Source organism: Sesamum indicum, linkage group LG6 (genome assembly GCF_026168435.1).
Source record: "Sesamum indicum cultivar Baizhima isolate 11 linkage group LG6, ASM2616843v1, whole genome shotgun sequence".
Lineage (NCBI taxonomy): Eukaryota > Viridiplantae > Streptophyta > Magnoliopsida > Lamiales > Pedaliaceae > Sesamum > Sesamum indicum.
This window is the reverse complement of record NC_142662.1, coordinates 27248083-27273575: the sequence shown is the minus strand read 5'-3', so window position 1 is coordinate 27273575 and position 25493 is coordinate 27248083. Positions and strand designations below refer to the sequence as shown.

Genomic DNA, 25493 nt, shown 5'->3' with positions numbered 1-25493 from the left:
CCGATACCTTTCTTGACTTTCTATGTTTCTACATTTTATACAACTTCACCCCATTGTATCTGGATTTTGCGATCTATTAATTTATTAATCAAAAAGGACATTTCTAATTTAAAAAATATGATTTTACTTTTTACTATCAAAATTTTATTAATTTTATTTTGCATTTAACGATTAAGATAAACATATCAAACACTAGTTTTCTTTGAGAGAGGACTTATGAAAGTAAGTTTGAAAAGCTAATTATATAAAATATATATTTTATTATTAAGGCACAATACTCATTTAAGTATCTCACGTTATTATTTTTTTATTTAATATTTTTTCGTTATTTTTTTTTTGGTAAAAAAACTCTCTCTTTTCGTATGCACCAAATTGCTTCATCCTCTCAACTTTCACTAATATTTTATTTTCTTATTTATAATAATTGTGTTTAAAATACAATTCTAAAAATGAGAAATTAAATTTTAAATTTGTTATTAAATTATGCACAATTATTTTGTCATAGGACATTCATTAGTTTTTTCTTTTTACTAGTAACGTGAATAAATTATAATAATTCATCTCAACATATTAAATAATAATTTAATTTAATTAATATAATTAATAATAATACATAAATTATATCGATTTACATAAAATAAAATAAATATATATTTAAAAAAGACTCGAACTTATAACATCTGGGATGTGTAATATTTTATAGTTGTAATAATAAATGTGAGTGAATTATTAATCTACAAATCTCGTTAATTTGTAAATAGTTATAAGTTCACCGTACAATGATGACGGACTGGACACGTGTCATTAAATTACAGCCAAGATAAACTCCTCATCAACTGATACCACTGAAGCATGGACAAAAATTAAAATAAAAAGAAAAACTAGCAAACCGCCACCACCTTCTCTCTCTCTCTCTGCACTCTTCAGTACTCTCTCTCTATATATAACCACTTTCTTAGCAAGAAACAGGTGAACTTGTCAGGAATTGGAAGCGATTATTCTGTTTATTGCAATAACAACTGTCGAATCAATGGCGACTAAGGCGGCTCGAAAGTTGACGAAATTGCCTAGCATGAGGGAAAGAGTCGAAGACACACTTTCTGCTCATCGGAACGAACTTGTCTCCCTCCTTTCTCGGTATGTATTTCTTCGACTTGTTTTTTGTTGGTAGAAGGAATTTGATGAACATCCCTTCAAGATTCGAACTGTAACACAGCGAGAAACCATAAACTTTTGGTTATTTGTGATTGCTGTGATTAATCGGTTACGGTCTCTGTTATGTTTCTCGGGAATGGTAAGGGAAAACACAGCAAGAAAACAAAAAACGGTGCAAATTTCGAGGTTTCAAGGTCCCATGATTACTTTCTTGTACCGTTTCTTTTGATTGTAAAGGTTATCTTTTTTTTTTTTTTGGACTATTACAAGAATTAGTTTAACTGATTTCTTTCGGTTTCTACTTTTGTTTTTGAAGATATGTTGCGCAGGGGAAGGGTATACTGCAGCCTCACCACCTGATCGATGAACTGGACAACATTATCGGCGAAGATGCTGCCAAAGTGAAACTACGTGACGGTCCCTTTAATGAAGTCTTGCAGTCTGCTCAGGTAAATTTTGGTGTTCTTGTTTCCTTTTTGCTGTGAGTACTATTTATGGTAAATTATTTGCAAGTTTGAGTTCTATTAGTAGCAGTAGAAAATTTGGTTTCTCTTAAAAAACGCATTTCTATTCACATAGAATTGGGTTTGGATCAAGAAAGTATCATACTGATTTTGCTCTCCCGCTGTACCTCTGATTCTTGATGCGCAAACGATACTGTTTCCATCTCCCCGGAATTCTTTGCAGTACATCTGCTAATATTGATGCCAATTACCCACTAGAGGGCCTAGACTACGGATTGAATTTTTCCATTCCAAGTCATGTTGCATCTTTTATTTTGTTTTATATATACATGTCATATGTATAAACACGACGATATCAATCTTATCTAAGGAAAGATTTTATACATGTGTGATTTTTGTACAAACGGAATAGAAGATGCAACAAAATTTGCAATATGAAATCCAATCCGCCTAGACTCGAGTGCCGTGTGCAAGTTCTCGCTATAATGGTTGAGAAATAAATGTGATTGAACCAATTCTTGACACACGTCTTCTTTTTTGATTTATGAGTTACATTGCCGTGGCTTTCATCAGTTTGAAATGTGGTACGGAAATTCTATGATCTGTTTTGGTACTACTTAGTGTTTAAATCTTTTGGCAGAAGGTTCAGAAAGTGGAAATCTTGCAGTTTTGACTACAAATATTTTGCGTTTTAATGTTGATGGCAGGAAGCAATAGTTTTACCACCTTTTGTTGCTATAGCTATCCGACCGAGGCCCGGCGTCTGGGAGTTTGTTAGAGTCAATGTGTATGAACTTAGCGTGGAGGAGTTGACAGTGTCTGAATATTTACATTTCAAAGAAGAACTTGTGGATGGCCAGTAAGTGGCATCTCTGCTTCTTAATTTATGTATGCAGTTTTCTTAAGAGTTTTAAGACTCTGAATGTGTAATTTGGAGATATGTACTTCTTGTTTTTTCCTTGTAATATTCTCTAGGTACGAAGACCGCTTTGTTCTTGAACTGGATTTTGAGCCATTCAATGCATCATTTCCTCGCCCAACTCGATCATCGTCTATTGGCAACGGGGTCCAATTTCTCAACCGTCATCTCTCTTCAATCATGTTTCGCAACAAAGATTCGTTGGAGCCGCTACTTGATTTCCTTCGGATGCACAGACATAAGGGACATGTAAGTGCTCACCTGTATCGCCTCATTCTTTCTATTTAGGTATACATGTCCTTGAGGCATAAACCTATTTTCTGTCCCACTTCCTGTACTACCATTTTCACTTGAGTCAAATGCCTCGTGCCAATTATATGCCTTTCCTGATTCAGAAGGTGCAATCAAGCTACTCTAATCTAATGTTTCATTCAGGTGTTAATGTTGAATGATCGGATTCAACGCATCTCCAGGCTTGAGTCTGCATTGACTAAGGCTGAGGAATACATTTCTAAACTACCTCCAGACACACCCTATTCTGATTTTGAATATGTGTGAGTCCTTTATACGCATTCATGCTTACAAGATGATACTCCTAATTGTGTAAGAGCATTTAGATATGTGATAAATAATTTTGTATATTATTGTGGCATGCAGGTTACAGGGATTCGGTTTTGAGAGAGGTTGGGGAGATACTGCTGGAATGGTTCTCGAGATGATGCATCTCCTCTCCGACATCCTTCAGGCTCCTGATCCTTCTACTCTCGAAAAATTTCTTGGTAGAATACCAATGGTGTTTAATGTTGTCATTTTATCTGTGCATGGATATTTCGGCCAAGCAAATGTCCTAGGTTTGCCAGATACAGGCGGTCAGGTAATCATAACGTTCTATGTTAGCTGCAATCCCTACTGAGAACTTTGAGCTTGCATTTGCACAGGCTGCAATTATGTGGGATTTGCTCTCGTTCTTTCAATTATGCAGCAAACGATTTGCATTATTCTAATAATCTCTAAAATTGTGTTGTAAGATCAGAATAAGTAAGCTATAGACTTAGCCTTCTTTTAGGTGAGAATTCCAATTCCTCAACTCTGGGCTAATGTCTGCACCTGGGACATCCATTCTTCTTTTATTTATGTGCAGGTTGTGTATATACTAGATCAACTGCGTGCCTTGGAGAATGAGATGATTCGAAGAATAGAGAAGCAGGGGCTGAGCATCACACCTCGAATTCTAGTTGTATGTCAAGTGACTTTATTAATTACTGTCATGCTTACTGATGTGCGGCTAAAGTGGTATCTGACTTAGCATGGTTTTTTCTTTCTTTTTTCCAGGTTACTCGATTAATACCTGATGCAAAAGGCACCTCGTGCAACCAGCGACTGGAAAGGATAAGTGGATGTGAGTTTTCACATATCCTACGTATTCCGTTTAGAACCGAGCACGGAGTTCTTCGCCAATGGATTTCAAGATTTGATGTCTGGCCCTATCTTGAGAAGTTTGCGGAGGTAAGGCTGAAAATTCCTGCTGATTCTTTTCTGACAAATGGGTAGTTCATTACGGCATAAAAGCATTTCCATAAAGTGTTGATATAATGGAATTTTAGTTGGTTGGTTTGGAGCTTCAAGGTCGAGGTTTTCTCATTGAATGCTTTTGGTGATTGTATATTTTCCTTGTTTGTTTAAAGATTTTGACGGGCATTCTTATATGTGAATCTACTCTGCAGTGGGAATAACATTATTGCTAATTAGCTCGATTACCGTGTTTTCTGCTCAGGATTCGGCAAATGAAATTGCTGCCGAGATGCAGGCTATACCGGATCTAATTATTGGCAACTACAGTGATGGAAACCTGGTGGCTTCCTTATTATCTCATAAGATGGGAGTCACAGAGGTAAAATTGATGTTCATTTGTTTGGATGAAGTTTTTGCAGTAGATAAGCTTTTTCTCCTTCTCTGTTGCAGTGCACCATTGCGCATGCCCTGGAAAAAACAAAATATCCAGATTCCGACATATATTGGAAGAAGTTTGACGAGAAGTACCACTTTTCATGCCAGTTCACTGCCGATCTACTAGCCATGAATCATTCAGATTTTATAATAACCAGCACATACCAAGAAATCGCTGGAACGTAAGCAACTCATTTTTGCTTTGTTAATGTTGATAAGTTTAAATTCTTGCATGGTCTATTTTACTTTTCACGCCTGTCATTTGTCTACCATTTCTATTGGATCACCTAAAATCCTGCAACTGTGTGTTTTGCAAGCAACTCGGATCTCTCTTATATGCTGGCTAATAAAGTGGATACGTCCTGACATTAACGGATAGTAGTGTAACATCTCAACTAATGTAGCTTGCAAATTTCGCTTTCAGGAAAAATACTGTAGGCCAGTATGAGAGCCACTCATCTTTCACTCTGCCAGGTTTATACCGTGTCGTCCACGGTATTGATGTCTTTGATCCTAAGTTCAACATAGTCTCCCCTGGAGCGGATGATTGCATATACTTTCCATATTCAGAGAAGGAAAGAAGACTGACTTCTCTCCATGAATCCCTTGAAAAGCTTATCTATGATCCTGAGCAGAATGCTGAGCACATGTAAGTGAAATTCGAAAGAATGTGAGTCCCCTGTTAATTTCTCATTAAATTTCAGTTGTTTACTATGAATGAGACTCAAATGAGTTACCTTATTGTCCATTTTCCCCCGACAGTGGTGTATTGGAGGATCCATCAAAGCCCATAATCTTCTCCATGGCGAGGCTCGACCGAGTTAAAAACATAACAGGACTGGTGGAGCTGTATGGTAAAAATACCAAGCTAAGGGAATTGGCTAATCTTGTGGTGGTGGCTGGTTACCTAGATGTAAAACAATCGAGTGACAGAGAAGAAATATCAGAAATCGAGAAGATGCATGCTCTCATTAAGCAATACAATTTGGAAGGCCAGCTGAGATGGATAGCAGCACAAACGAATCGAGCACGCAACGGTGAACTCTACCGCTACATAGCTGACAAGAGAGGCATTTTCGTTCAGGTACAATATTCGGAAATCATGTCTGTTATTACAAGTTAGCAATATCCCAGCAAGTTATATATAATACTTTATTTCTTTAGCCTGCTTTGTATGAAGCTTTTGGGCTGACGGTGGTTGAGGCGATGACCTGTGGCCTTCCGACTTTTGCAACCTGCCATGGAGGTCCGCTGGAGATTATCCAAGATGGTATATCAGGGTTCCATATAGACCCGTATCATCCGGACAAGGCTTCTGTCCTTATGGCAGATTTCTTCCAAAAATGCAGTGAAGATCCAGATTACTGGGTCAATATATCTAAAGGAGGTCTTCAAAGAATCCAGGAGAGGTATGTGTTTTATGCATGGAAAGAATCTTGAATTAATTCTGTTCCTAGGATCATTTCTTCATTTACAGACATCATGGAAATCCTATTTTGATGAAGGTATACATGGAAGATTTACTCAGAAAGGCTGATGACATTGGCCGGCGTATACGGCTTCTGGAAACACGTATCGAAGCTGGAGAGGCGTGAAACTCGTCGCTATCTTGAGATGTTCTACATTCTCAAATTCCGCAACCTGGTGAGTTGTCGGAATGCAGTTTATGGTTATAAGCTCCAAGATTCATAAAAAAAAACAGCAATCTGGCTGTAGTTTCTATCAGGGTATGAGATGATGATGCTTATATTACAACTGCTCTGGCTGTTTTCAGGTAAAATCTGTTCCTTTGGCTGGGGTTGATGGTTCAGCTTAGAAGAGTAATGAGGGTCTGCAGTCAGTGCTCCAGCCATCAGCTTAAAATAAGTTCCACAGAGATGAATGAATAACGAGGGTGGTGGTGTTATGTATTTGTTTCTTCCCTTTCTCCTGTGGACTGGATGGAGCAAATAGTTGGTTCAATTGCGCTGCTACTTTAAAGAAAGATTGTAAGAAATGATAAAAGTATGCAGTATCACTTTTGTGCTGTTAACACTTTATTTGGGCCTCTACAACAAGTGACCGGCCTCTGACCGAGGCTCGTAATGTGGAAAGCGTGAGCCACATGGGCCAGCTATTATTCATACGCCCCAGACCCAAATCAGCTACTGACAGGACTGCGGCGGATGCAGCCTTTTGACCACTAGTCTCACCAATATCGGTACAATACAAAACTCACATGCTACACCTCTCAATACCCATTAAACTAATACTCTACCTACATTTATGCTATGGATTTTGATTTTCCCTCCACTCCCATCATTCATTACCCGCCACTTCCATTCAACGGTCAATATCTGGGGCTTCCCAACCAACCAATGCCAGTACTCAGCTTTTTATCCTGAGGGAATCCCACACGTTCCACATTTCTATTGGTGAACGCCCGCTTCATATTTTTTTTACCTCTTTATCCAGTTACTACAATTGCATATGACTAAACTAGCTCAATGGGCAATGCAAATAAAAGGTAATTATGCGCCGTTTCGGGCACGCGAAAGTCGCATTTCAATCATCAAACTTGTTACTGAAATAGTGTACAACTCAACGCCACAAAGCTCGAGATCTGTCGAGTCTCGGCCATTGCACCCAACACACACCACTTCTCAACTAATGCTACATTCATGGACGCACGAAATAGTTTTTTTTTTTTAATATATATAAAAAAAGAGCCAAAAACACCACTAATACGTATACGTTTGGCTCTCTTAAAGAAACATAGATAGATACTAATGTCACATTCCTTAGAGTTGGCCAAATGAGTGTGCGAGATAAGCCAAAGCTCCAACAAGGGGCGCATTGATGTAAGTGGCTGGTTCTGATTGCTCGTAATCTGATCGTTGGTCCGGGAACCGATCGTTTTGATCCGGTCCACCAACTACAGCTCCCGTCAAGATGTTCGGGTTGGGGGATTGAGAATCCATGATGCTGAAGCCGGAGGAACACTGAATCTTGGAAGGATGTGCAGCCACGGACGGCAGAGACGATCCCCTGTGGTGGATCCTCAAGGGGTACCTCGGACCATACCCAACCATGAATGACATCTTCAAAGGATTGTCACCAAGTAAATAATCCACCTGCGCAAATCCGACATCATCACGATCAATATAGTTAAAGTCGAATGATTTCCTGAAAATCAGCAAAATGGGAACTATATCGACACCTGTTTCTGGGCAAATGTTCTCAGCTTCTTCGGGGTGATAATGTGGCCGCCACAATTCACAATCTTCTCGGAAGAGGTCAAGTATTTTGCATAGGTCACGAGCAGGAAAGCGGTCGATGTTACATACTGCATGTTACTATCGTTCATCTTGAACAAAAGTCCACCTGACAAAATATTAATTCCTCATCTCTGTAAGTTTATCAAGTTTGAGAATTTTAAGAGGGGAGTTTTGTTCCCTGGCGGGGTGGGGTAGTAAAGGCACTAAGGAAATGGATATGGACCTGGCGTGAACTGAGCAGTGGAAAAGGGGGTTCCTGGAATTAGAGAACAAATGTAGCTATCTGCATGACTTTTGTAATCATGGAGGGGCTGAACATTCTGGAGAAGAAATGCCTGAAATTTGAGAAACACAAATGTTGTAATAACATCATCATCTCAAAACTTCAACTGGGACTACCATTGATTATGTAGAATTACTGACTAACGACTACATTTGATTTGTTACCTTGGAGAGAAGAATTCGGGCACCAACATGCTTGTTGTCCCATCCAAATGTATAGTCAGATTCATCAGCTCCAAGGGTCAGGCCATTGGCTTGAATGTAGCTGAGGTAAGTTGGACTCTTGGTGGCTTTATGTAACCAAGCAGCAGCCCACAAGAGATCATCCTGCAAACAGTTATAATTGCCGAAAACTAATATTAATCTCGTCTCCTGTTTATAAAACAGGGGAAATTTTTTAACCTATTCAGATTTGGCCTCGTATTGGACTTGTCGCACAATATGGAAAACTTCCAAGACTGAAAAAGATTTTACCTGGTACCCGGAAAAATCACAATAGTAGGGGCAGACGTATGGTTTGAGGCCAACACTGTATGCACCTCTGTACTTATCAGCAAACTCAAACACCTGAAGAACCCAATGTAAGATAAGAAACCTTGTTCACAAATACATTAACTTCTCCATGAAAATCAAGATGAATTAAGATTTTCAGAATAGTATAATATATACCCTGGTGGCCCTTCTGGCCAAGATCTTGGAGTAATTAGGGTCACATTTTCTGAAGACTAAGGAAGCAGCTGCAAGAGCTGCGGCGGTTTCAGCGGCAACCTCAGTCCCTGGAGTATTTTTGTCTATCTTAAACACGCTTCTTGGAGTGTCCATATCTTCAGGCCTCTCCCAGCAAGCATGATCCTTCTTCGCATCTCCCACCTATGATATTATTCACGAAATCAAGATCTCAGTTTTATGGTCATTTTCACCTGTTTTTTTCCCCTCCTAAGTTCTAAGTGTGCTCGTTTCTTCTGCTTAGTTCATGGAAGTGCCTGTTCTGAAATAGGGTAAGTAGCAAAAGAATGACTAACCTGAACATAAATGGTGTCTGGATGAACAGTGGCTTTGAGGAGATAGTCAGTAGCCCAGCGAATGGCTTCCCTCGCATTCTGCAACTCTCCTTTCATAAGCCCACCAAACTCAATCACACTCCATGAAAGCATAGTGGTGGTGAAAGCCATTGGGAACCCAAACTTCACATTGTCCCCTGCATCGTAGTACCCTCCAACCAAATCAACCTGCATTTACATTTCAACCCCAAGGTCAGAAAACAAAACCCTCTTTAATCTTTCCCTTATACAAGGGAAAATGGAGCACTATTTGAGGCCAAAAACAAGCAAAACCCACTAAAAAGTTGCGTTTTCTAAGCCAAAGAACTCCAACAAACAAAACAAGAGAATGCATTGCAATTTTATGCCACATTAACAGAGAAAACCCACTTCAAATCTATCCCTTTTCACAAGAAATGCTCAAGAAAATGACCCTTTTGTAAGGCCAAAAAATGAAAGAGAAAACACAAACATACATTCATGGCAGAGCCATCAGAAAGACCAGAGTCTTTCCTCCAAGTGATTCTCTGGTTAGAAGGGAGTTTTCCTGATCTCTGGCCCTCAAAAAACATAATGGATTTTGTGAGGGCATCCCTATAGTTATGAGAGGTAAATCGAGGGTGGCGGTGGTGGCTGTGTTTGGCAGGGTAAGCATTGCAGAAAAGTTGCGGGGAACAAAGCAGAAAAACAAGAAGAAGCAGAGCTTTTGAAGAGGAAGCAGCCATTTGTATGGTGCCAACAGTGCAAAAACACAAACCCAAACCAACCAACCCAAAAGCCGCAGTGAGGAAGCTCTCCTCACTCTGCAGTATTTATAAACCAAACAACGCCGGATCCTCACTTCCCAGCTTCGGTTTGTACTGGTAATTATTGTCAAGACATTCTCTTTTCCCTAAGGTATAATAATTAATAGTTGGCAACGTCTCTGCATTTTTACTCATTTGTTTTGTTAAGTGAGTCTAATTAATAAGTCCATGAGCCATTTGGCTTTGAGCAATGTCACCTACCTGTGCATTTGCATAATTAGTAATGAAATTATGAATCTAAATATCACAACTAATACTTGTAATTAATTATTATAATTACTTATGCAACGGTTGGATTACGACAAACCTTAGCCTGTGTACAGGATTTTTCACCATTGTGGGATCATCATCTGTTAACGTAACAACATTCCTATAGTTACAATTACTATCTTTCATTGTAAATTGTGACAAGAAATTTACTTCTAAGTTCTAACCCATAGTAGAATAGGAAATGTGTAGGGTCATTTTTCCATTAAGGTTAATTTTTTACAGATGCAAACTCTTCACTTTTCTTGGATTTAATCGAATTAATTGATTGTATTTGTTTAAATATTCATTATATCAATTCTTTTTAATATTTTAAAAAAACATAGTTCAAAGTTTCAGACTTTAGAAATATTTTTTTACAATTAATTAACTCCATTTCTTAGGATTACAGTCCTATAATTCTTGGATTATAATATTAATTAGCATTTAATCTCATAAAAAGATGAACGTAATCAATAATTACACTAAGAAGACGTAATTCAACATTGCATGTGTTCTTTTTCTTTAATAACTCAATTCCCATATTTTAGGAACTCGGGTATGGAGAAACTAAGAAAGAGGGGCAGAAGAATGAGAATTTATGAAGTGTAAACAATTAATAGGGTGCGGTAGAAAATAAAGTATGTGAGAAGAAGGATTGGTACATCCGGTTGCAATCTCAAAGTTGAGGGAGTTAGTCAAAAAGTGCCAAAACAAGCCCATGCATGTGCATGAATCTGCACACTTTAATCAACAAGTACCCTAGCAAGATTTGAACACATGATCAAGAAGAAGCTGCCTCCCCACAAATTTCCAAGGAAACCCCATCATCTTGGATCCATGTTAATTTTCTCCTCAACTTCATTTCCATTGTGCTTTCTTTCAGTTCCTACCAATGAGTGTCCATGGTGAAAAGGATTCATGGGCCATATCAGAAAGGGAAAAGAAAAGGATTCATGGTGTGAGTGAAAAAAGGCTTATGTTAATAATGTATTGTTGGCTATGATTCTATAAAAGTACATTTGTTTTCGAAAAAATATTTTGCAAAGAAAGACGATTTTGAAAATTATCAGTTACTCAAGCTCATTATTTGCAACCAAAATAGATGCTTGCCTACTTACCATCCACTCAAACGAAGGGTTTGAGACAGACACATGGGCACATTCTCACAGTTAACGATGCCCAATGATGCTGTTTACGACTCGATATAACGCGAGTTATTATCTGTTTTGACTTTATACAAATTTCACGAAGTTGTTCTAAAAAAGACCCTTAGAAAAGATTTTAAAATTTATAAGTCACACAAAATTTTCATCTACAACCAAACGCTTGCTTATATCAATTAAGTAACAGAGCTAGATGAGTATATTGATAGTTGTACTTTTGCGAGCAATCATTTTGGAGAAGTGACCACTTTTTCAGAGGATGGCATGTATGATCTAACTGATTGGGATCAATTATTGTTACTGTTGAAATGCATACATCTCTTTAACTTGCTTTTTTATTCGTTTTCTTTTTTCTGCCTATTGTTATACAAGCATGTATATATATATATACGTAATGTTAGCTGTTGCCCATTTCATGCCATGTGCTCTTCTGGCAACAATTCACGTCTGTCTACATTTTCAATCAATTATATCGCAATAGTGTTATAGTCTCCATGAATTCATCTATTTATGTAAATTATACGACAATTATAATATATATAGAATTTAAATTCAAATCTTATTAGAGAAATGTCATTCTAAGGCATACAAACGTATTTAGCATACGGAGAATGTGGGGTAAGATCTTTAAAAGTGAATTCAGGTGAATGTCAATCTCAACGAGTAAGATACGACTTATAAAGCCTATCAAACAAGCTCAGTTATATGTAGCGGAGAAAATATAGTAGAAAGAAGGGGATCTAAAATCAATATGGTGTGGTTAAGAGTTTTATATGAAAAAAAGAGGTGTTAAAGTGTTGATTTGAAGTGGTAGCGTGAGGGTGTTATCTTAAAGGCGAATGAAGCCATGTGCTGTGCTGTGCTGCTATCAGATTTTAATAATTTCAGGCCCTCTCCTTTTCATTTCTGCAGCATCAGATTCATCTTTAATTGTGGTTGGCAGCCCGTGACGTCCACATTCTTTTCTCAATCCATATTTATTGCATCATCCTCTAATAATTCAATCTCATATTTGGGCCTTTTTCTCAATGCTAAGCTGCCTAATTATAATATTATTCGGCCCATATTCATTTCTCCTTTGTTTTTTCGATAAAATTGGGCCTAGCTAAAACAAAATTTCTACTTTCCATCTCACGCTTTCATTTGGTTTCACTAGACACCATGGCACACAATATAGTAATGCATAATTTTATTAAAATTCATAATTAATCTTTTTGTTGTATATTAAAATTTGTTATTGTCTTACAACATCACATGCAGTAAATTTAATTTTTAAGTGCAGTAATCTCATGGAGTGAGTTTTCTCAAGAAACGTGATTAAATAGTTAATTCAATATGAGTTGGGAAGTTAAATACGTGCGCTCAATTGAAGGGTATTTTTTATATTTAAAAAATTTGACCAAAGTGGTATGATAACTATCCTTTTATATCTATTAGACCCCTTTGCTTTATAATAATATGGATAAGATAAAAAGTGTAACATTTTTTATCACATAATAAAAACGTATTGCAGATTTGATTTCGTAATATAGAATTATAGCATTTTTAATCCCAAACATTACTAATTTTTAGTATGTGGATTCAATGTGCTGAATTCGTAAAATAAGGACCACAAATGCAACATCCTCTATTATATGAAATTAAAAGTGCAATTTCTCACTCACTAAAAGACTAAGAATGAGACTACTTTAATTAATCATAAAGGTTTCAATTTTATTGGTGAATTAAAGTAAAACTTTCAATTTAAATCTTGAAGAAAAGACTTAGGTTAGACTTGGGAATTATCAATCTGACCATTGATATTAAAAAAATAAAATAAAATAAAACATATTAAGTGGTACGTACTTGATAAATTTTAGCCCAAATTAAATCCAAACAAATTTCACATACTAATTCAATAAACTACAAGATTCCCATCTCTATCCGGTGTACAAACCCCACCCCATCCACCTGTATAAACCGGTGGACCCTAGATAGCTGAAATCGCCGTTAAATTAGGATAGAACGGAATCGCAGTAGCCGGCAGCCACTGATTCCCCTGAATGAAGTTCGCTACGGTGAACTGGCTGGCCTCCGTCGAACTATTGATAACCCGATAACCCGGCCACGTAACCCTGGCGCTGGTATTCGAACCGGGGCCCCGATTCATATACTCTCCGTAGTAAAGCGTATCCAGAGCAAAAGAGCCATTCCATTCCAACCACCCCTGAGGATCCACCACGTTTTCCATCTTGGAGTACATAAAAACAGTCCTCGAATACTGTTTCCACGGTCGCCCCAAAAACGTTCTAAATTGCGATAGAACGGGGATCAGATCGGCGGCGGCGGCGACTTTGCAGTTCAGGATGGAAATCCCGGTGTTCTGATTCGGATCTTCTCTTCCCTGGGCGGTGAAGATGTTCCGCTGGTTGTCGTTGGGTCGGCGGGCGTAGAGGTTGCTGTTCTGGAATACGACGGCTGCGTTTCCAAAGATGAAGTCTATGGTGCCGTAGATGTCGCATTCGCGGTAGAATTGGCGGAGGGAGTGAACGTAAAGCGTGTCCTGGTAGGCAACGAAGCTGCATTGATAGAAAGCCGAGAAATCGGCGCCGCTGCGTAAAGCAACTGCTTGGTGTTTGCTCGGGCCGGCGTAGTTCTCGAAGGTAATGCCTTTGGCTATGAATCCGTTTCCTAATACAGCTGCAATATTTTGAAAGAAAACAAATTATTTCAAAATTTTCACATGTGTAATGGCCCATAATTTTGACCATTTAGCAGCCAAAAATCATTCAATTCAACTCAAGCATGAAATAAAGCATTGTACTATTAAAACGTGGGGGAAGAACACATGCAGAAAGGTGAGCTGTCAGCCACAAAACACTGCTTTTGCAAGCTCTTCCTCTTTATCTCCTTCTCCAATCTTTTATCATTATTTGTGTGGAAATTCGCGATAAAACGAAAAAGAGAAGAAGAATTGGGCCCAAAATTTAATGAACTCCAAGGAGATATTAAGACCAATCAAGGCAATGGTCCATATACATGTGACCCACTTGAGGAAAACACCTTCATCTATTACCTTATACTATAAATGGAATATCCCAACTACCCCTCAATGTGTATAGTATCTGAACTGAACTAATTCTTGAAGATTTAATCGAATCAAATCAATTACAAAATAAGAGTGAAATATTTATTTTATAATTAGTTACTTTTTTTTTTAATTATATACCAATCATACTGTAAAAGTATTATATTTATCGTGTAATTGCTTTAGATTGTTCGGGTTAAAATTTTCCTAATCAGCCATCACTGTCTCATTATTATTGGTAAAACACGCATTCCGGGCCCTACTTGGATCACCGACACTTTGAGAATCATTCAGCATCAGCGATAGACAATGCCACAATCATTCTTCAACACTTTCTCAGTGGTGATATGTTCAATCAATTAGGATAGTTCTATTCCTACTGTCTTTACTATTTATTTTAGTTTTCTTCAATTTTTATTATGGTAATTTATTATGCATGAACTACAATAAGGAATTATGGAAGAAGAAAGAATAGGATGGTTAAAGACAAAAAGAGAATAGAGTTTGAAGTCCTTGTAGGAAGAGGAGAAACTTTAGGGACCATGTATTGTATCCCCATCATCTAACAAGCGTGATATGAGTTTTGTCCTAAAGGGCTTTCTTTAAGTAGTAGTGTTAGTACAAGAAATGGGACCGTCCTGCTCACTACGTCAATTTCATCACTTTGATGTTCGAATTGAACATTCGTAAGAATATAAGCAAGTATCTTTTAAATTATCCTAGGTAATAGTCAGATTTATTTATCCATATATATATATGTATGTATAAACCACAACAAATTAATGCAAAGAGTTTTAGAAAAATTCTAAATTAAATTGAGTTTGGTCGAATTTGAATGAATTATATAATAAGTATAATATATTTGTCGTTTAAGTGGCGAAGAATGACGAATTACATAACGAATATAGTCATACTTATTTTATAATTAATTTGGTTCAATCAAAAGTAGAAATTTTATGTAAATTTAACAATAGTAAAAATCATGTGAAAAGTGTAAGTAGACCCCAGTCAATAATTAGTAAGGATATAAAAACTTTGAAGTTCCGGGTTTGATAATGAGGTTTAATGCAAATGACCAACAAAAAGGACAGAATGATTAAACTAGTATCAAGTATCATGGCAATTCATTCACCAGCCCTAGATGATATTGCAATAATTCAGGATTATTCCAACATCACTGTCCGTAAACCCGTGATACTTAGCAGTAAGAGGGGTAACATAGAAACAAATCCAGTCTTTATATTTTGTATCTTATACAACATATGTATATATATACATCTCTGTATCAAATAATAATTTAATGTGTGTATATATTAAATTAAATACGGCAGAAATTTGGAAGTGACTCGGTAAAGGTGCTTGCAAGTAAGTTAGACAAATCTACTGCAAGATCCTGTACGTGAAATTTAGACTTATTTGCTGTATCGCAATAAATTAGCTAATGCATGCATGGGTCCATAATTCAATATTTTGGCATCTACCAGTTTAAAATTGTTAATTTACTCCTCCACTCTGTACTTAGTAAAAACAAGCACTGCAATACATATATATATATATATATAGAGAGAGAGAGAGAGAGAGAAAGAATGATGAATTTAAAAAGAAATATTGAACTCACCAACAGTAGAAGATCGGAAGGTAGTCCAGCCATCCACCACGCTTCTGTTCCCCTTAATCAATGTTTTCCCAATCCCATCTCCCAAAAACATGATCATTGTCTTCTTCCTGACCACCTCGATGTACTCGTAATACGCTCCTCCCTTAATGTAAATCACGAACCTCGTGTCGCTGTTGTTCGGAGCCGCGTCCAATGCTTCATTAATGGTGGTAAAGTTACCGCTGCCGTCTTGCGCCACCACCAGATCGTACTTCGTTTCGTTCGCCGCCGTCTGCAGCAATCTTCGGTCATTCTTCTTCAGCCACGTTGGGTATCCATCTTTCATTTGCCCGTACTCCGGGAACTCCTCGCCGTGTCCCGGCTTCTTCTTGCTCCTCTTCTTCAACTTCTTAACCATTGCGAGCGAGTTGCTCATGTGTTTCGTGATTCTCTTCAGCCTGCCTTGAATCAGTTGGCGCGTATTGTTCTTGCTGTACGCGAATCCGTCGAGGCAGGTGTCCTGATTCGTCATCGCCCCGCTCAGGAGCGTCTGCAAGTCGTCGTAGTACTTTTCGGGGGAATTGCCGGCCGATAACTCGGCGAGGATTCTCTTCAACTCGCCGACAGTGTCGGAGAACAGCTCGAGACAGTCGTCCAGAGCTTGTAAATCGAGCGGCGCGAGTTTCTTCATGAGCTTGCGACGCAGGCTGCTGCAGTTGGAGGCGGAGGCTCTGACCTCCTTCATTGTGACGTTAATAGTGCCAGAAATAATCTCAGGCAGTGTCTTCCGTCGGAGCTCCGGAAAGGCGGCGACGGTGGAGACGCAGAGATCGGGGTACAATGTGCCTTCACATGTGGATTTGGCTATTTGGACGTGTCTGTAAACATGAATTTTTCTGGGGGAGTTTGAGTAATTTTCAAAAAATGTGGGGCGAAAATTATTAAAGGAAAAGAGGGTGAGGAGAAAGAGAAGAGCAGAGAGAGGGAGGAGAGTGAAGAGCAACTTAGACATTTTTGGAAGTGGGAAGAGTTTGTGAAGGTGAGGGATATTTATACGGTGAGTTTGTTTCTGGATTTTGTCTTAGATCTGAGAAAAACAGGTAAATCTCAACATGGAGCAGAAGCGCCTTTATTTTTATTACTGTTTCCAATATTTATTTGATTTCTGATCTGAATTTATTATTATTTCATTATCCAGTATTAATTGTTTTACCGTTGCAATATTTTTATAGTACCAATAATTTTAATACTCCATGTTTTCTGGGTTTCATTTTTAATTTTTATGTTAATGCCGGTGCTCCCCCCCAACTATTACAGAATTCGCATTTCAAGTTTATTTCATTTTTGCATTAATTCTATGCATTCAATTCTAATTAAGTTATGTTTTTTTAATAAAATTATTTCTTTAAACCCAAATATACCCTAAGAGTTATGGTATGTTGAAGAAAATTGGAAACTCAATTCTCTGGATGCTTCTTTTTTTTAATTTGAAGCAATAAACTATTATTAGTTGAAATAACTCGATTATAATTTTTATTGTCAAATATCAATACATAACAAAGACAATTACAATAATTATTCCTGATAAATAATATCAATAAATAAAAATTTACTATTACAGTAAACAATTCTTTTGATACATCTTAAACTTTATATATATTACTTATAACATCAATGCTTCTCCAACCTTAAAACAATTAAAATTTTACTGAAACCATTGATATTATTTTTCATAATCATAGAATTAAAACATTTATATATGTGTATCTCATGACAATTATGTTCTAAGTGAAACATGTTACTGAAAATGATGTCTCAAAAAAAGCAATTAATTGGTCAGAATCTAACGTTAGAAATTAATTTGAAGTTAGCAGCATCTCTCTCCCTCTCTCTCTCTCTCTATATATATATAGAGAGAGAGAGAGAGAGATTATTTATAAACCATAATTATTGAAATTAATTAAGTAGATCAATGATCATATTAGTCAGCATATACATCGGATAAAACATAAACAAATTGCATGTGCATGTCCTGACCCTGCATCCCACTCCGCTCCTTTCGCACATTGTCCCAACCCCTATTACTAATCACTATACATTAATATCAAATATATAGATATGTAGTGTTTGAACAAAATTAATTATTGCCCGTGTAATTTGTAATAAGAATAAAATCCAGCCTGGCCTGAACGTTTGGAACGTTCGGACCCCCAATTGTACCACAAAACAGGTTGGTTGAAAACAGAAAATCGGATGAACCAAACAAATGCTTTTTTCCATGAAACCTTTCGACTCAATGGTTCAATCCGTGAACCGTGTGATCCGGTACTAGGTTGGTTGAACCAAACAATCAAGTGTCAATAGATGATAAAGTCTTTAATTTTTCTTCTAAAATATGTATTATTTTTGTTAAATACCCTAATTTTATGTTATTTCTAAAATGATAATAGATTATTTTTAAAAATGTGCATGATTTCTGTTAAATTGGGATAATTTTCGTTAAGTTTAATTATTTTTAAATATAAAATCCTAATAATTTCTCGTCTTAATTCAATTTTGCTATCACTGTTAGATTATTTCTATAATTTAGTGTATCTGATTTCCTGTTAAATTTAAAAATGTATAATATTGTTTCTTGTATTTGATCTTTATAAGTTTATTTTTAAATTTATTTTATTATATTCTATATCCTATTGAACTATATTAATGTCAAAGAAAAAAAAAAGATAAGTTGTTAAGGATATTAATATTATTTTTAAAATATTAATAATTATTTATGATATAAATATGACGTCACTGATGTAACAACGGTTGAACCAGTGACCCATAACCCATTTAATTTTCTGATTCGATGAACGATTTAAATTTCAAAATATTAAATAAGATTTTAAATCGAAATTGTTGCCGGTGTAATTTGTTTTAAGGTTTTTGATGTTGGATAAAGGATATATGTGCTAATTATGTATAGTGATAATTGGGAACAATATTTAAATTTATTTTAAAAAAAATAAAAATCTGACATCTTAATTAATTAAAATTAGGCGGTGTTGGGAGTTTTGGAGCTGGATTCTCATTTTGGGCCCAATCAACAACCTGACCAAAGAGTCCAAGTAGAGATGGATCTAGCTGTAATTTTATAAAAGGCATGAGGTGTTTGTGTAGTTTAGTTTAATTTTAGGGGTATCAATGTAATTTCCCTAGAAAATGAATTGTTTTGTATTAGAGGTAGGTATTATGTTTGTGTTGGGGCTGTTATTTTATAAGATTTGAAAAGTTTTTGAATGTGTATCAAGGAATATGAGGCGTCTTTGGTATTAATATTTGCTAAGATTTCTATATTTATTCATTTTAATTCCCCATATTTTATTTCAATTTCAAAATACTTTTTTATTTACTTTAAATTAGTCCCTCTAGTAGATAATTTTTCCATATTATCCTTATAAATTATTTTATTTTTTTAAAATAAATCATTTTAAGCCATTATTAATTTTGCAATTTGAAAATAAATATAACATTTTTTGACGAACTTTAATTTTTCAAATAAAAGAGAACTTGAATAAATAAGTTAGAGAAAAAAGTTTAAGGAAAAAAATATTAAAATAAAAAACTTGTTAAATTAGAACATAAATAATAAATTGAATATGTTAGTTAAAATGTTAATATAAATAATGTCCAATTTTAAGTATTTTCTATTTACAAAAGTGAAGGATTAAATAATCTTTTGTAAAATATTAAAATTTTATAAGGGTAATATGGAAAAATGACTTGTTAAAAGGACTAAAAATGAAAATGAAAAGTGAAGGATTAAATAACTTTTTGTAAAATATTAAAATTTTATAAGGATCATTTGGAAAAATTACTTGTCAAAAGGACTAATTTGAAGTGAACTGAAAAGACAAGGACTGTTCTGCAGTTGAACTTAAATATCGGGAATTAAAATGAACTTTACCTATATTTTCAACGTTGGCTTAGGCTGGTTTCATACTAACCCAAATCTTGTCTTTCAAAGGTCTCCTGTCCATTAAAGTAGATCAATAAAGGACCAAAATTCTGTTGAAATGTTATGCAATTTGATTATTGCAATCAGAGATGCTCAGTGAATTGGATTGGGCTAATCAAACTCAAAATCAAATTAAACTAATAAAAAAATTGCTTAATTTGAGTCTGATTTAGGTTTCAAGTAGGCCATCAATGGATTGAGGCCCGAGTTTAAAAATGAATCCAGTTCTGGACAGCCCTAAGACCAGCTATGAATAGTAATAAACTTATTGTGAGCGCGACTTTTTCAAACTGATCCGTATTGGTTTTGTTCTAACTGATTCGTTGTACACCTTAAATCGCAACACATCACATTAAAAAATAAATTATTACTATTTTTATTAAATCATGCATTATAAGCTAATCATTATCGATCCACAATACACCTAACAAAGTGACAAACTGATCATTTTGAATAATATTTAAAAACATGATATATAGATGATGGCTCTCCAACTGGTTATTAATACAAAAGGGCAGCGAAATAGAGTATTTGCAAACACTTATAAATTTCAACTTTTATTTTCCAACAGTCCCAACTTCCGACACTACTCAATACTCAGATCTCAGAAGCGTCGGTGGTTTTGTTACATAGGCGAAGCAGCAAAAGAAGAATGTGAAGCAAACAGCGCCAGGCTGTGAAGCGCAACAATTTCAAAGCGCAAATTCCAATTTCTACGTTGTGAGGTGGACAAACGTTAGATGAAGCGTACTTGTACTCTATCGTAAGCGTGTTTCCAGTTTGAAGTCAAACCCCCAAATACATTATTAATTATTAAATGATAATATATACAATTTTAACCTTTCTTTTTTTAAAATTTAATGGAATGTGCCTATGTAAGTGGCATGACATGAACTGATTTTTTACTCTTCTAAGGCCGAAAAAAGATTAAAATTTTATAAACTAGCTCGTTATCACAAGTGTAGTAAATCTAAGTGCGTTCTAGAAATCAATAATATTTTAATTCAGTGGTTAAAGTTGAAATTTATAGATAAATTCGAGATCATGGATTAGACTCCCACCACTTTATTTTATTATTAATTTGTAGTTATATTGCTGTACTAATTGAATATTAATATATTGATTGAATCAAGGTATTTCATGTACTTACCACTTCATAAAAAAAAAATGCGTTCTAAACAAATTGAATTTCAATTAAATTCGAAAAAGTGATTGATTTATACATATGGGGTTGAAAAAAATTGAACTCAAATGATTTTTTTACAACTCCACAGTCTCAATTAATTAATGTTTGGTTATTAAGACAATCCAATCAAAATGTGGTCGAGTTGGGTATATAATATTTGAAAAGTATAAATATATTTAAAATCCTGTTTCATATATACTCACATGCCACTACATTGACTTGGCCAACCTCTTGAGTTTATTTTAAAATTCATCAAATGTACGTACTCTAGAGTTGCTAAAAGTTTGACCAGGAATTTATAAGTTTCGATTTAATTTATCTCTTGTTGATATTGTAAATGAATAAATTATTCTTTTATGATGAAAAGAAATAGCAACTTATTTTCTTGTGATTTTTAAATTATAGCAATTTATCTCCCTATCTAATGATGTAAAATTGCTTTATTTTAAAAAATACAGAACGGTAAATTACTACATTTTAAAAAGTATAGGGTGATAAATTACTTTGTTTTTTTTAAAAAAAAGAGTAATTTGCTTATTTGCAATATTACAGGAAGATTGCACACTTCTTTTCCCAAAATTTATATTATTCTACTTTATAATTAGGCTCAAGAAGCCATTTATTGAGTTGAAGAATTGCTTTTTACTCTATTCTTTGTAAATATTGATCGATAATATATATATATATATATATCCAAGTGGAAAATGCCAAAATTTGAACCTAACACCCAGATGTATAGGTATATTTTGCAATTTAATGGCCGCCTATTATCGTGTAGGCAAGATTTTAATTAGGATGAGGAATATTTGCTTCACATTAATTGTCAACTGAATTAGGTGTTAATATTTAATATTATTTCAGACATAAAATTTAGCCATTTTCGTCAACGGGTTTGGTTTCTGATCAATCATCCTACTATTTAGATTGTCTGGGAATTTTGGGACGGGTTTTAGGAGAAACAGCCTACTCATTTTGCTAATCGGATCTTCACAACCAAAATGTTGGATGTGAGTTCAAGTTTCATCAATTTAGATGTATGTCTATTTTTTTGTAACAGTTTGTTGTTTATTTATCCCATTTGAATGTATTGATTGATTTGCTAAATCAATATTTAAATTTGAATGATATAAAAATAATGGATAATTATATTTATACTCTCCGATCATCATTGCTTTTCGAATAATTACTATCTTTACTTACTTATAACCTTTACTATATCTCTCTTATAAATAATCTTACAGACTTGAGGGTCAAATGATTATAATTAAACCTTCATGATATAATTCTTACGATTTCTTACCTTATAGATCACGTATTGAAGAATCAAAATTGATATAAATTTATTTAAATTTTACCCAATGTATATATATATATGTATATTCACCAACAACAACCAAACACAAGGAAAAAAAAAGAAAAGAAAAGAAAGAAAGAAAGAATGGAGAAAAGAGTTGGTCCCTTTGTCCACGGCCAAGAAGGCATTAAACTTGAAACGAGATCTTACGCGGTTTCAGAATAAAGCCAAGGGGAGTTGACTTTCCAGAACAATATATACTAACACATCCAATTTGCTTTTTATAATAAGAATTAATGTTTCACGCATTATTATGCACTATTTCTCTCCTCTAACAATCAATACCCTAATTCCCTTATAAATACAGCCACCCATTAAAATTCACATACCAATAAATTTTCTTCACTTCAATGGCGAAACATCTAAAGAATCTGCTCTTTTCTGCATTCCCTTTACTCTGCATTCTCTTCCTGCTTTCGATTTCCTTCTCTCAGACCTCTGCTGATACTCCGCCAGCAACCCCTGTTCCCCCTTCCAAACTATGCAAGTCCACCCCATTCCCATCTTTCTGCAACACTGTCCTTCCCTCCTCTAACTCCTCCGCCAATGTCTACGATTACGGCCGGTTTTCAGTCCGTAAATCCCTCTCCGCCGCTCGAAAGTTCCTTTCCCTCATCGAAAAGTATCTTCGCAAGTCCAAGCAATTAACCATCACTGCAGTTCGGGCCCTGGAAGATTGCAAGTTTTTAGCTGAATCCAATATCGATCATCTCATGAGCTCTTTCCAGATTGTCGACCAGACTTCCAAGACTCTCTCTGTGTTGGAAGCTGACGACGTGCAAACTCTCCTCAGTGCTATATTAACGAATACGCAGACGTGTATTGATGGCCTCCAGGCCACAGCTTCGGCCTGGAGAGTCAGGAACGGCATTTTATCGCCGCTGTCCAACGACACCCGGCTTTACAGTGTTTCTTTAGCTTTGTTTACTAAAGGGTGGGTGCCGAAGAAGAAAAGCAGGCCGTCTTCCAGCATTCCCGCCGGCAGGAAGCAGCTGAAAATGCGAAACGGGAGCTTGAACCTGAAAATGTCTGCCAGGAATCAGGCGATTTATAGCACTGTGAACAAGAGGAGGCTGCTCCAGGCGGATAGCGGTGACAATCAGGTTCTGGTGAGTGATATTGTGATTGTGAGTCAGGACGGGACTGGGAATTTCACGACGATAAATGATGCTGTGGCTGCTGCTCCGAATAACACTGATGGCACCAGCGGGTATTTCCTCATATACATCACTGCTGGGGTGTACGAGGAATACGTGTCCATTGGTAAGAACAAGAAGTACCTGATGATGATTGGCGACGGTATCAATCAAACAATTATCACTGGGAATCACAGCGTTGTTGATGGATGGACAACATTCAATTCTTCAAGCTTCGGTAAGTATATCTATACATATATCACATTTCTGAACGTGAAATTAATTATATATGTTTGTGCTAATGCACATCGGGTACAATGTGATTCATAATTATTTCATTTATCAATTTTTGCAGCTGTCGTGGGGACAGGTTTCGTTGCAGTGAACATAACGTTCCGTAACACTGCCGGAGCAATCAAGCACCAAGCTGTAGCCGTCCGAAACGGGGCAGACCTATCCACATTTTACAGCTGTAGCTTCGAAGCCTACCAAGACACACTCTACGTACACTCCCTAAGGCAATTTTACGTGGAATGTGATATCTACGGCACAGTGGACTTCATTTTCGGGAATGCGGCAGTAGTTTTCCAGAACTGCAACCTCTACCCCCGTCTGCCGATGTCCAATCAGTTCAACGCGATCACTGCTCAAGGCAGAACTGATCCTAACCAAAACACTGGAATTTCTATACAGAATTGCACGATTCGAGCTGCCGACGACTTGGCTAACAGTAATATCACGATCAGGACTTATCTCGGGCGGCCCTGGAAAGAATACTCGAGAACTGTTTACATGCAATCATTTATGGACAGTTTGATAAATCCGGCGGGGTGGACTATTTGGTCTGGAGATTTTGCGTTAAACACATCGTACTACGCTGAGTTTAACAATTCAGGGCCGGGATCAAACACCAGTCAGAGAGTGACGTGGCCTGGATTTCATATCATCAATGAAACTGATGCTGCTAATTTCACTGTGTCCGCGTTCTTGCTAGGTGATGATTGGATACCTCAAACGGGGGCCCCCTATACCGCAGGGTTATTGTGATCACGATTCTTCTACATCTGCATCCTTTTTTTTGTTTTGATTTTTTTGTATTCAAGATTCTTCCAATTGTTTATTCAGAAAATTAATAAGAAATCAAAGTACAAGAATACTTTGTTAATGTTGTTGGTTGAAAATAATACTAAATAATATTTAAAAAAAAAAGCGATATTTGTAAGTATTTTTAAATTCGATGCTTCACCATCAATTAATTGGTTAAGTAAGAGAAAGTCGTAAGTTCAAATCCAAATACAAAAAAATTCAATGGATACCGGCCATTATTAAACCTAATTCTCATCAAAGAATTAGGTTATTAATTCAATCATCTCAGCTTAGCTCAAGAATTATACTATTAATTAGTTGGGCAGCCATCAGGGTCAACCCATTACGGTTCATGGTTGGGCCACAGTTCAACCCGACCCATTAATTGATGTGGAATATGATGATGTGATATATAATTAATTAATGATGACGATATGCGATTATATATCGATCTTCAATTAATACAATATAAAAGCCTCATGATAATGATGATTGAACGGACAATACTCATTTTCTTTACATATAATTCAAATATCACCTCAATTCAATTGAAGTCCACTTAAGCTGCACTTCTTGTTACCCTTATGCCACTCAGCTTCTGAGTCTGTCCCTGTTATGTTCTCTGCCTTTAAGCTGCGCATCGCACATGTTCGTGATGGAAACCGCACCGTTGACGTACTTGTTACCATCCTTGTACGCTTTTGGTAGAATCGCATTTATTACCTCCTCGGTCAACGTGTTGGTTGCAACTTGCAAAGGAATTGTCCATAAAATCGAAATAAATA

The 25493-nt window shown here is 36.1% G+C and overlaps 4 protein-coding genes across 4 annotated transcripts; 2 read left to right on the top strand and 2 right to left on the bottom strand.

The window, feature by feature from the left end:
* The first annotated feature begins 854 nt into the window (after positions 1-854).
* On the top strand, positions 855-6524 carry SUS3 (sucrose synthase 3). The gene is made up of 15 exons (XM_088881484.1): positions 855-1137; positions 1472-1604; positions 2327-2478; positions 2595-2787; positions 2974-3092; positions 3196-3412; positions 3680-3775; positions 3871-4044; positions 4313-4429; positions 4501-4667; positions 4910-5134; positions 5248-5569; positions 5650-5894; positions 5991-6129; positions 6260-6524. Exons 1-15 carry the CDS (start codon positions 1031-1033, stop codon positions 6299-6301), a joined length of 2448 nt encoding a protein of 815 aa, XP_088737610.1. The 5' UTR covers positions 855-1030; the 3' UTR covers positions 6302-6524.
* Positions 6525-6985: 461 nt separating this feature from the next.
* GH9B13 (glycosyl hydrolase 9B13) lies at positions 6986-9928 on the bottom strand. The gene is made up of 8 exons (XM_011081326.3): positions 9541-9928; positions 9047-9253; positions 8694-8894; positions 8499-8591; positions 8190-8351; positions 7966-8077; positions 7685-7848; positions 6986-7598 (listed from the first exon to the last, which is right to left on the bottom strand). The coding sequence occupies exons 1-8, from the start codon at positions 9787-9789 to the stop codon at positions 7266-7268; spliced, it is 1521 nt and encodes a 506-aa protein (XP_011079628.1). The 5' UTR covers positions 9790-9928; the 3' UTR covers positions 6986-7265.
* Positions 9929-13050: 3122 nt separating this feature from the next.
* LOC105163103 (pectinesterase) lies at positions 13051-17080 on the bottom strand. Its single transcript, XM_011081327.3, has 2 exons — positions 15968-17080; positions 13051-13961 (listed from the first exon to the last, which is right to left on the bottom strand). The coding sequence occupies exons 1-2, from the start codon at positions 16956-16958 to the stop codon at positions 13252-13254; spliced, it is 1701 nt and encodes a 566-aa protein (XP_011079629.1). The 5' UTR covers positions 16959-17080; the 3' UTR covers positions 13051-13251.
* A 5721-nt stretch (positions 17081-22801) lies between these two features.
* Positions 22802-24787, top strand: LOC105163348 (putative pectinesterase/pectinesterase inhibitor 7). Its single transcript, XM_011081661.3, has 2 exons — positions 22802-23860; positions 23978-24787. The coding sequence occupies exons 1-2, from the start codon at positions 22837-22839 to the stop codon at positions 24667-24669; spliced, it is 1716 nt and encodes a 571-aa protein (XP_011079963.1). The 5' UTR covers positions 22802-22836; the 3' UTR covers positions 24670-24787.
* Positions 24788-25493: the final 706 nt, after the last annotated feature.